This window comes from Scyliorhinus canicula, chromosome 28, assembly GCF_902713615.1.
Source record: "Scyliorhinus canicula chromosome 28, sScyCan1.1, whole genome shotgun sequence".
Classification (NCBI taxonomy): Eukaryota; Metazoa; Chordata; class Chondrichthyes; order Carcharhiniformes; family Scyliorhinidae; genus Scyliorhinus; species Scyliorhinus canicula.
Genome location: NC_052173.1, coordinates 10,571,683 through 10,583,843, shown reverse-complemented (window position 1 = coordinate 10,583,843; position 12,161 = coordinate 10,571,683). Strand labels below are relative to the sequence as shown.

General features: G+C 45.5%; 1 protein-coding gene across 2 annotated transcripts in view; it reads right to left on the bottom strand.

The window, feature by feature from the left end:
• Nucleotides 1–255: 255 nt before the first annotated feature.
• Nucleotides 256–12,161, bottom strand: part of prim1 (DNA primase subunit 1) — a 31,727-nt gene continuing 19,821 nt past the window's right edge. For both annotated transcript variants that reach the window (XM_038786596.1, XM_038786595.1), the window contains exons 10-13: nucleotides 6,003–6,072; nucleotides 3,017–3,114; nucleotides 1,789–1,887; nucleotides 256–601 (exon numbers count right to left, since the gene is read on the bottom strand). In XM_038786596.1, coding sequence (XP_038642524.1) covers nucleotides 582–601; nucleotides 1,789–1,887; nucleotides 3,017–3,114; nucleotides 6,003–6,072 — 287 coding nt within the window. In that variant the 3' untranslated portion in view covers nucleotides 256–581. The remainder of the gene's footprint in view (nucleotides 602–1,788; nucleotides 1,888–3,016; nucleotides 3,115–6,002; nucleotides 6,073–12,161) is intronic.

The window sequence follows — 12,161 nt, the reverse complement described above, 5'->3', positions numbered from 1 at the left end:
AAAAAGCAGATGAGTGGGTTGGGGCAATGCAAAATAAAACCCAGTGCTAGGGTTACATCAAGGGAAGAAAACAGGTCAATAGTAAAAAAGAAACAGCAACGAATGACTGGCTATTTCATTTCTCGATTAAATAGTCCGCCATGGCACTGCTGATGGACAAAGCTCTTTCTTTCCAGATCTCCATCTTAATTACAAAGTTCATGCCTCCAATTTATTTCTAATTTCAGTTACGACACATTACTCTTGAAATATATGTAGCTTCAGATTGGTTCCATTTTATTTGAATTTTTAAATGTTTTTAAGCTGCTTTACCCTAGATACAAAATGATTGTACAGAAACTTCAAGTAGGAATTCTGAAACAAGGGTTCCATTTCATTTCATTTTTTTCCACTAGCCTTCTCAGCTGTTCAGAGCTGATAATGTGCATTTTGGTACATCATGAAGAACTTTTAAATCTTCACTGCAGCTACAGAAGCAAAGTCCTGAAGATAGTCACTGGTCCCAGGCTTCAGAATCTGGTCATTCAAATTGACATCCGCCAAAATGCATTTGAAAAAGGAACCTCCACTCATCGCTGACATCAAAAATCTCCTCCCCTATCTGGAAAAAATATGTATTTAAACAATTAATCAAGCAGACCTTTTAAATGAAAGTAGCAGATACAGTATTTCACATTTCTGGCTGTAAGTTTCAAAAACAATTCTCCATACAGACTTCATGTTCCCCAATTCGCTTGTCTCCTGAACTGCCCTCCTTCCTTTCCTGAAGCTACCTTATGGGAAACCGACTTCTTTTCCCCCCTAAATTTAGAGTACCCAATTCATTTTTCAATTAAGGGGCAATTTAGCATGGCCAATCCACCTACCCTGCTCATCTTTGGGGTTGTGGGGGCGAAACCCACGCAAACACGGGGAGAATGTGCAAACTCCACACAGACAGTGACCAGAGCCGGGATTGAACCTGGGTCCTCAGCGCTGTGAGGCAGCAGGGCTAACGCACTGAGCCACCATGCTGCCCTGGGGAAATGACTTCTTGATCAGATATCAGCATTTGCACTACCTTTAGGACTTAGGAGTGAAGTTGCAGTACCTGAGCAGTGAACCACACCGGATGTCTTGGGCTGTCAGGCTGTAGTAAACCACTTGCCCCAGTCACGTTCAGTATTAGAACCATAGAATCCTTACAGTGCAAGAGGCCATCCAATCTGAACTGATCCTCCAAAGTAGCACCTTACTGAGGCCCACTCCCCCACCTTATCCCCGTAACCCCACCTAACCTGCACACCGTTGGACTGCTGACAGTGTTAGAATTCTGACTGTGGAGGAGGCCATCTGACCCATCGATTCTGCACCGACCCTCTGAAAGAGCAGCGTACCTAGGCCCACTCCCCCACCCTATCCCCGTAGCCCCATCTAACCTGCGCATCTTTGGACTTTGGGAGGAAAGCAGAGCACCTGGAGGAAATGCACGCAGACACTGGGAGAAAGCGTGAAGGCCAGAATTAAACCCGGGTCCCTGGTGCTGTGAGGCAGCAGTGCTAACTACCGTGCTGCCCCCACCATGTGTTCGGGATTCTAATTCAAAAATGAAAGGGAAAAACACAGCTCAAGCACATCTTCACTAGAGAACAGTTTCTAGACTTAAATCAAATATATGCTTACAGAAACATTCCAAATTAAAAAAACAAACAGAAAACTCCAGGAAAAAAAAAAAACTTTTCCCACCTGCACTGACTTTGCTCAGAGCTCTGTATTTTGACAAGCTCATGCCATAACATTGATACTCACCACTGTGTTCCAGCAACTGTCCTTTTTGTGACTGCTCCATTTTCTCTATAAACTGTTCAAAAATCTTTACGGGCCCCAGGAGGCTGGTTTTCTTATAATCTGAGTGCAGAGAAATTGAAAGGAACTTATTCACCCATGTGCATTGCTTTCCGTTGCACACTATTTCTGTTCAGTATTCAGTTTCATAAAGATAATAAGAAATTGGAGGCCATTCAGCCCCTCGAGTCTCCGCCATTCAATAGGATCATGGCTAATCTGATTGTGGCCTTAACTCCATTTTCCTGTTTGCCCACCCCCCACAATCCACAACTCCCTTGTCAATCAAAATCTGTCTAACTCCGCGTTGGATATCTTCAACAACCCAACTGCTGTCTGGGGAAGAAAATTCCACAGACTAACTATTCTCAGAGAAGAAATTTCTCCTCATCTCAGTCTTCAATGAGAGATCCTTTACATCCTCTCAGCATCTACCCTATCAAGCACCCTCAGAAACTTATATGTTTCAATAAGGTTACCCCCCAGCCTGCTAAACTCCAATCAACATTGGTCTAACCCGATTAACCTTTTGTCATAGGACAAACCTTTGATTCCAGGACCTGTCAAATGGACCTTCGCTTCCAACACAATGATATCACTCCTCGAGTAAGGAGACCAAAACTGTACACCATACTTCAGATGACATACCAGAGGGTGACTAACATCCTTGGAGTGAGGCCCCAACAGAAACCAGGACATTCGGGGGAGGAAGATGACAAAGATGGGTGATCAGAGGTTTTAGGATCAGATTGGACCTATTGCATTACTACGGATTGCTCCCCCACAAAATACAGTGTCATTGCGGTAATGTCAGTGGACTAGTAATTCAAAGTTCTAGGCTAATAGCAAGGGGACATGGGTTCAAATTCCACCATGGTAGCTAGTAGAATTTAAATTCAAATTAATAATTGCAATTACATTTTTAAAATCTGCAGTTTAAAGCTAGCCTCAGTATCGGTGGCCATGGAACGATTTATAAAACCCACCTAAGTTCACTAATGTCCTTGAGGGAGGGAAATCAGCCATCCTTACCTGATCTGGCTTACATGGGACTCCAGATCCACAGCAATGCGGTTACATCTTAACAGCTCACAAGGACAATTGGGTTCGGGCAACATATGCTGGCCTGGTCATTAATATCTAGATTCCATGGTAGAATAATAAGAACATAATGATCTTGCTATTCATTTACCTCTGATGCGACGCTTCACCTCTGGTCCCTCACCATTCTCAGTATGTGTATTCTCCTGCTCTTCCTTAGCTTTCCTATCAAGTTCCGTGCATAGAGAACTGAAAGACAACACAAAATCAAGGGTTTTTCTGCTGTAAATTACAGGAGACACGGTCCTTTGACTTTCTTTCCCTCTTCCCCAGAAGGCATCAAGCCTATGTGAGGGTAAGGTTACATGGATAACAGGTACCCTTCAACACCTAACCAGCTACTGCAAGTTTAGACAGATTGTATCAGCATGCTATCTGATAAAGGGCATTATAGTTGAGGACCACTGGTGCCTCACGGTGCCGAGGTCCCAGGTTCGATCCCGGCTCTGGGTCACTGTTCGTGTGGAGTTTGCACATTCTCCCCGCGTTTGCGTGGGTTTCACCCCCACAACCCAAAGATGTGCAGGGTAGATGGATTGGCCACCTAAATCGCCCCTTAATTGGAAAAAAAATTGAGTACTCTAAATTTTAAAAAAAATTATAGATGAGCACATTGCTGCCCTCACCATGGTTTCCTCTCCTGCCTCTGCTTGCGGTGCACTTGTTGCACTGTGCAATCCCTTGAATATTGATGCGCAGCCATGCATACGCACATCTTAAAAGGCATTGCCGCCCACATGCAGCCTGTTTGCTCCCTGCATATCACATTCCCAATTGCTGCGTGGCCACATATCTGCACAGTTTAGAGAGAACGAGTCAGCCACCATCCAAACACACTCAGTTTCCAATAAGCAAGCTGGTGTTGCAACGAGGCAGAAACATTAGATGGTTTTCCTAAAGTAATAACTGGATGTCTACCAAAAGGATTGACCCCTTGCTGGGCGATAGTTCTGTGCGGCCAGGTCAGCTTTGTACACTTTGCCCAAGGACTGGTTGGATTGCTCCCTCACAACTTCCAATGAACTAGTCTGATGACAACTGCAGATACTGTGAAAAAAAGCACTTTTTTGCTCCTGTATTTCTCCATATTTGCTCAAAAAGCAATTGTCTGGGCAATAACACCTATATAGCAGTGTTTTTCAAACTTTCTTTCTCCTGGGACCCACTTTTGCCAACCGGCTGTCCTTCACATCCCACCATTTTCACTTATCTTTAATGCGACAGGTCCGCCTGCTTGGTCCTCACTATCTCACTTGAATCAGGTTCACAGGAGGAGAGGACAACGCGCATTTCAGGTGCAGAGTCAGCCAGTTCCTTTGTGAGGACGGTAATTCCAACCTCACACATGTAGGTTGTTGTGAAGGGCAATCGCAACTAAATCCTGGTTTCACTCAGCACAGGATATTCTTCGGAGACTCCAGAATGCTGACAGCCTCATGGACTTATGGTATGTTCTTAATTTGCTGTCACAGGTGAGGCGCAGAAGTTCAATCTTTTCATTTGGAGTCAGCTGTAAGTTAATAATTGACTCCGGGGTCTAAAACTCAAAAGGATTTTTCACCCACTCTTCTCTTACAAAATCTGAAACGTCGCCCCTGGAATGTAGCGACAATATCCGTCAATCAGGGCATCACGGTGGCGCAGTGGTTAGCATTGCTGCCTCACGGCGCCAAGGTCCCAGGTTCGATCCCGGCCCCGGGTCACTGTCAGAGTTTGCACATTCGCCCCGTGTTTGCGTATGTTTCGCCCCCACAACCCAAAGATGTGCAGGGTAGGTGGATTGGCCACGCTAAATTTCCCCTTAATTGGAAAAAATTATTGGGTACTCCAAAATTTTTTTTTTTAAAATCTGAATCTGTCGATCAGTGCAGCCAGACGCGACTGAATAAGGCTTGCCAGTATTTCAACAGTTTCAACATCGTTTTCTTCGATGTGTCGTAGCAGTGTGGGGAACATGTAGTAGTTTTGGCTTTGGACTCGCACTTGACAAACTTTCAATGACTTTTGGAAAGCATCTGTTTCTTCACAGTATCGAAAACAATCATCATCCTTCCCTTGCAATTTGAGGTTCAGTTCGTTTAGTATTGAAAAGATGGCTCCAAGGTAAGACACTGCAATGAGGTTACTGTGAAAGTCTCCTCGTCGCCACATTCCGGCGCCTGTTCGGGTCACAGAGGGAGAATTCAGAATGCCCAATTCACCAAACAGCATGCCTTTCGGGACTAACAAACCCATACCACAAAAATAAAAATCATCTCAACTGCTTTCTTCCCGATTTCAGTTTCTTCTTAATTGTTTGTTCATCAGAGGCCCTGGAGCTCTGTATACTGCTCACACCACACTGCTTTGTCCTGCTGTGGACTCTCCTGTGCAGCTCTCTCCAGCAGATTCAGTTTGTGAGATCCTGGTCTGTTTGGCCCTCTCTTCCTTATTACGAAATGACCCATCTTCAGCTCTTCCCAGTCCTGTTGCTTGCTTGGTAGCAGATCTCTCCTCCGTGATTTTGTGTCCAAAGCACAGAAGTACATGGCGGGTGACGCCAGTGTACGTGCCGGGCACAGGACCTGCTCTCTGCCACTGCATCTGGCGGGAAGAATCCATCGTTCACATTTAAAAGGCAGGTCGCAGCCGGCATTCCTAAAAGTCAGTCACAGTTGTTGGATGGTTCTCTCGCAATCGGGAACGCCGCAACCGATCGTTCCGCTACCCTCCCGACACCCATCCACGGGTCGCGACCCCCAGTTTGAAAAGCCCTGCTATACAGAATGTGAAATTCGAACAGGTTGTACCAACATGTAGTTGGCACTGTCGTGCAATATTCACAATGCGCATGAAATAAAATTTAATATTTTAATACTTTGGGATTTTTTTTTTGATAACTTATGCAATCCTAGCTGATGCACTAAATTACATCTACAAACACCTGGACACTCATGTTTCATTCTATAGAGCTACTTCCCTGCCATATCTAGACTTTAAAGAACTCTAATGCGTGGCATTAACACAGTAAATGAAAAAATAAAGTTAAATCACTTTCTAAAGTATGCAGAAATAATCAATGCCAAAGCCCTTCCTACCTTACTGTAGGGACACTAAAGGGGTCAAACGTTTCCAAATTCTTCACATCTATCGGCACTGAAATGCGTCCTGGAACAGCAACAGAAATGATGAGCAGAATAGAATACTTGCATGCAGAAAACTTGCAACCAATGAGAATAGCGCTCGACAAAAATGAAGTAGTGGCAACACTATAACATATTAGTGACAGGAGATCTTTTTAATGCCGTTTTAATATCAAAGAGAGAACCTAAAAGTGACGTAACACATGTCACATTAAATTGAGTGGATAATGAGGGTCCTGTAGATAGTTACATAGAATATAGAGTGCAGAAGGAGGCCATTCAGCCCTTCAAGTCTGCACCGACCCGGTTAAGCCCTCACTTCCACCCCATCCCCGCAAATAGAACATAGAACATAGAACAGTACAGCACAGAACAGGCCCTTCGGCCCTCAATGTTGTGCCGAGCCATGATCACCCTACTCAAACCCACGTATCCACCCTATACCCGTAACCCAACAACCCCCCCTTAACCTTACTTTTATTAGGACACTACGGGCAATTTAGCATGGCCAATCCACCTAGCCCGCACATCTTTGGACTGTGGGAGGAAACCGGAGCACCCGGAGGAAACCCACGCACACAGGGGGAGGTCGTGCAGACTCCACACAGACAGTGACCCAGCCGGGAATCGAACCTGGGACCCTGGAGCCGTGAAGCATTTATGCTAACCACCATGCTACCCTGCTGCCCATAACCCCTCCCAACCCTTTTAGTCACTAAGGGCAATTTATCATGGCCAATCCACCTAACCTGCATGTCTTTGGACTGTGGGAGGAAACCGGAGCACCCGGAGGAAACCCACGCAGACACGGGGAGAATGTGCAGACTCCGCATAGACAGTGACCCAGCGGGGAATCGAACCTGGGACCCTGGCGCTGTGAAGTCACAGTGCTAGCCACTTGTGCTACCCAGATGTGGTATACCTGGATTTCAAGAAAGCATTTGAGAAGGTGCCCACAAAAGGTTAATACACATGGCAAGATCACATGGGATTGGGGTAATTTATTAGCTTGAATAGAAGACTGGCTTCACCAACAAAAGGCAGGGAGGTGGGATAAATGGGTATATTTCTGGTTGGCAAGCTCTAACTAGTGGAACCCACAGGGTTCGGCCCTTGGGCCCCAATTATTTACAAACTATATCAATGACGTGGATGTAGGTATAGAAGGTACTATAGCCAAATTTGCAGATGACACTAAAAATAGGTGGGTTAGAAAGCTACAATGAGGAAATAAGAAATTTAACAATAGATATAGATAAATTACGTGAATGGGCCAAAATGTGGCAGATGGAGTTGAACGTGGATAAGGAGTTGAACGTGGATAAGTGAGATTATCCATTTTGGTCAGAAAAATGGAAAGGTGACTTATTATTTAAATGGAAAGAAACTGCAAAATATTTGGTTGCAGAGTGATCTGGGTGTCCTTATGCGTGAATCGCACAAAACTAGCATGCAGATAATAAGGAAAGCAAATGGAATTTGGGCCTTTATAGCTAAAGGAATAGGGTATGCTGCAACTATACATGGCATTGGTGAGACCGCACCTGAAGTACTGTGCACAGTTTTAGTTGCCTTATTTGAGATGGATGTAGTTGCATTAGAGACAGTTCAGAGGAGGTTCACTAGATTGAATCCAGAGATATAGGGTTTGTCTGACGAAGAGAGATTGAGCAGTTTAGGCCTGCACTCTCTTGTGTTTCGAAGAATGAAAGGAGATCTAATTGAGGTATGCAAGATGATAAAAAGTATTTACAAAATAGGCATGGAGTGGATGCTTCCTCTTGTGGGTCAATTTAGAATGAGAGGCCAGTTTTTAAGATGAGACACAGCAAATTAAAAACAGAGATGAGGAGAAATTACTTCTCTCAAAAGGGTCATGAACCTGTGGAAATCACTACCCCAGAGTGCAGTGGATGCCAGTTTAAGGAGATAGAGAAATTTTTATTTAGTTTGCAGTTGAAGGGTTAAGGAGTACAGGCAGGAAAGTGGAGTGGAGGCCGAGATGAGATCAGCCATGATCGTATTGAATGGCAGAGCGGGCTCGAGGGGCTGAAATGCCTCCTCCTGCTCCTAGTTCTTACTTTCTTAAGTAGAGGCCTTTCTAGACATGGCACAGAGGAGAAAGACAATTGGTAAGTGGCAGGTGGGTTATTATATTATATTATACCATAGTAAACACATTATAAATACCATAATAAACACTATATACATTTTAGAACAGGTGGCACAGTAGCACAAGTGGTTAGCACTGTTGTTTCACAGCACCAGGGACCCGGGTCCGATTCCCTCTTTGGTCGTTGTCTGTGCCGAGTCTGCATGTTCTCCCCGTGTCTGCGTGGGTTTCCTCCAGGTGCTCTGGTTTCCTCCCACAAGTCCCGAATTCTCCCTCCGTGTACCCAAACAGGTGCCGGAATGTGGTGACTAGGGGATTTTCACAGTAACTTCATTGCAGTGTTAATGTAAGCCTACTTGTGACACTAATAAAGATTATGTAAAGTTTAAGTTGGATATTTTCCCAAATATATTAAATTGCAAGTCATTGTTTTAGCAAAGGTAGGGACTTAGTTATTTATTTTTTAAATACAAGTCTCCTAGTTTTTAATTTAAAGGGTTTAGTCATGGCAGGTGAGGTCAAAGCAGTGGTATGCTCTATGTGGATAGCTAGGCACGTTTCAAGTCCCTGGGACCAGCATGTGTGCAGGAAGTGTGTCCAGCTGCATCTCCCGGAAGCTCGGGTTTCAGAGCTGGAACGGCAACTGGAGACACCGTGGTGCATCCGTGAGTCTGAGAGCAACGTGAATAGCACGTTTAGAGAGGTGGTCACACTGCAGCTGAAGAGACTCGTGGAAGGAAGGGAATGGGTGACCACCAGGCAGCCCCAGAGAAACAGGCAGTTAGTTCAGGAGTCCCCTGGGGTCCCGCTCACAAATCGGTGTTCCATTTTGGAGGATGTTTCCTCCAGCGAGTGCAGACAGAGCCAAGCTTCTGGCACCACGAGGAGCCTGTCTGTACAGACGGATGAGGTCTTGCATCAAAAATTCAGGGAGCTGGGCAGTAGACTAAAAAGCAGGACCTCTCGGGTTGTAATCTCACGATTACTCCCAGTGCCACATGCTAGCGAGCAGAATAGCACAGGTGAATGCGTGGCTTAAGAGTTAATGCAGGAGGGAGGGTTTTAGGTTCCTGGATCACTGGGACTGCTTCCGGGGAAGGTGGGACATGTGCAAGTGAGACGGTCTACATCTGAACCAGAGCGGGACTAACAGTCTTGCCAGTGGGTTTGCAAGTGCTGTTGGGAGGAGTTTAAGCTAATTTGGCAGGGGGCGGGGACACAGACAGTTAGCAGAATGTGGACACAGTATAATACAGTAAAGCTATCAAGTCAGAGGGAATACAGCTGGATTGATTTTCAAGGGGTTAGGCAAGGCTGGAAGGCCTCTACTTTAGAGACAGGAGTATTACTTTAGAGACAAGAGTATTAGAACATAGAAAGGTACAGCACAGAACAGGCCCTTCGGCCCTCGATGTTGTGCCGAGCAATGATCACCCTACTTAAACCCACGTAACCCGTATACCCGTAACCCAACAATTCCCCCATTAACCTTACACTACGGGCAATTTAGCATGGCCAATCCACCTAACCCGCACATCTTTGGACTGTGGGAGGAAACCGGAGCACCCGGAGGAAACCCACGCACACACAGGGAGGACGTGCAGACTCCACACAGACAGTGACCCAGCCGGGAATCGAACCTGGGACCCTGGAGCTGTGAAGCATTGATGCTAACCACCATGCTACCGTGAGGCCTTGCAGGTAAAACAAATGAATCAAGGGCAAGGATGGATTGTGATATAGTAGCCATGGATGGAGACATGGTGGAGGGTGGGGCAGGGTTGGCAGCTCAACATTCTGGGATATAGAATCTTCAGGCGAGACAGAAGAGGGGGTAAAAGTGGAGTCATTGCGAGATTAGCTGAGTCAGTTACTGCAGTAAAGTGAGATGATATCATGGAGGGCGCATCAAATGAAGCTCTGTGGATAGAGCTTAAGAATAAAAAAGGGACAGTCACATTGCTAGGTGTTTATTATAGACCCCCTGATAGTCAGCGGGAAATTGAGGAGCAAATATGCGTGTAATTTGCAGGTGTGTAAAAATAATAACACAAGGGTAATTAATTGTATTATGTGATTTCAACTTTCCCAACCTTAATTGGGGTAGTCATAATGTTAAGGGCTGAGATGGAGTGGATTTCTTAAAATATATACAGGAGAACTTTTGTCAGTAAAAATGTAGAGGGTCCAACAAGGGACAGTGCAGTGCTGAACCTAATTCTGGGGAATGAAGCTGGTTAGGTGGTTGAGGTGTTGGTGGGGAAGCATTTTAGTGATAGCGACCACAATACGGTAAAATTTAAGTTTGTTATGGACAAAGAAATAGACAAGTTGCAAAAAACAGTTTTGGATTGGGGCAAGAGTGGGTTTTAGTAAAATAAGGCAGGATCTGGTCACGGTAGTCTGGGAAGAGTTACTTGCGAGGAAATCTACAGAAGAGCAGTGGGGGGTGTTCAAAAAGGAAATGGGGAGGGTACAGGCCCAACATGCTCCCTCTGGGGTGATAGGAAGGAGTAACAAGCTCAGAGAACCATGGATGTCCAGAGACATTCAGGTTATGATGAGAAGGAAAAGAGAGGCGTTTAGCAAGTACAAGATTAGGAAATCAACAGAGGCATTAGTGGAGCACAGAAAGTGCAGGATGGTGCTTAAGACATCAATTAGAAGAGCAAAGAGGGGATATGAGAAATCTCTGGTAAAAGTAGAGAAAATCCCAAGATATTCTATAAATATATCAATGGGAAGAGGATAACCAGGGAAAGAGTGGGGCCCATTAGGGAAATCTGTGGATGGAGCCAGGGGACATTGGTCAGGTGTTGAACGAATACTTCACATCTGACTTCACCCAAGAGAATAAGGGTGTAGATATGGACTCAGGGAGAGACTGAGGTTCTCGAGCAAATTGACATATGGCGTGACAAAGTATTGGAGGTGTTGGCAGATTTCAAAGTGGACAAATCTCCAGATCTGGATGAACTGTGTCCCAAGCTGCTGAGGGAGGAGACTGAAGGGGCTCTGACCAAATTTTTTTAAATTCCTCTCTCGCCACAGGGGAGGTGCCAGAGGACTGGCGAACAGCGAATGTGATTCCACTATTTATGAAGGGCTGTCGAGATAAGCCTGGGAACTACAGACTAGCGAGTCTCACAACAGTAGTAGGGAAACTATTGGAGAAAATGCATCTTCACTTGGAGAGGCAAGGTTTGATCAGGGATAGTCAGCATGGCTTTGTCAGAGGGGGGTCATGCCTAGCTAATTTGATTGAATTTTTTGAGGTCACCAGGTGTGTAGAGGAGGGTAGTGCAGTTGATGTAGTTTATATGGATTTCAGCAAAGCCTTTGACAAGATCCCACATGGGATGACACGAAGATTGGTCGGGTGGTTAACGAGTGAGGCGGAGAGTCTTGGGTTACGGGAAGATATAGACGAGATGGTCAACTGGGCAGAGAAGTGGCAGATGGAATTTAACCTTGAAAAGTGTGAGGCGATACACCTTGGTCTGACACTGGGAAGTTCAGAGGAACAAAGGGACCTTGCCGTGTTTGTCCATAGATCTCTGAAGGCAGAAGGGCAGGTTAATAGGGTGGTGAAAAAGGCAGCTGGGACACTTTGCCTTTACCAATCGAGGCAGAGATTACAAAAGCAGGGAGGTTATGTTGGAGTTGTATAGAACTTTGGTGAGGTCACAGCTGGAGTACTGTGTGCAATTCTGATCGCCACAGTATAGGAAGGATGTGATTACACTGGAGGGGGTGCAGAGGCAATTCACCAGGATGGGACACATAATTTATGAAGAGGTTGGATGGGCTTGGGTTGTTTTCACTGGAGCAGAGAAGACTGAGGGGTGACCTGATCGAGGTGTACAAGATTATGAAGGACATGGACAGGATAGATAGGGAGCAGCTGTTCCCCTTAGTTGTAGAGTCAGTCATGAGGGGACACAAGTTCAAGGGCAGGAGGTTTTGGGGGGGGGGGGGGGGAAAATCGATTTTACCCAGAG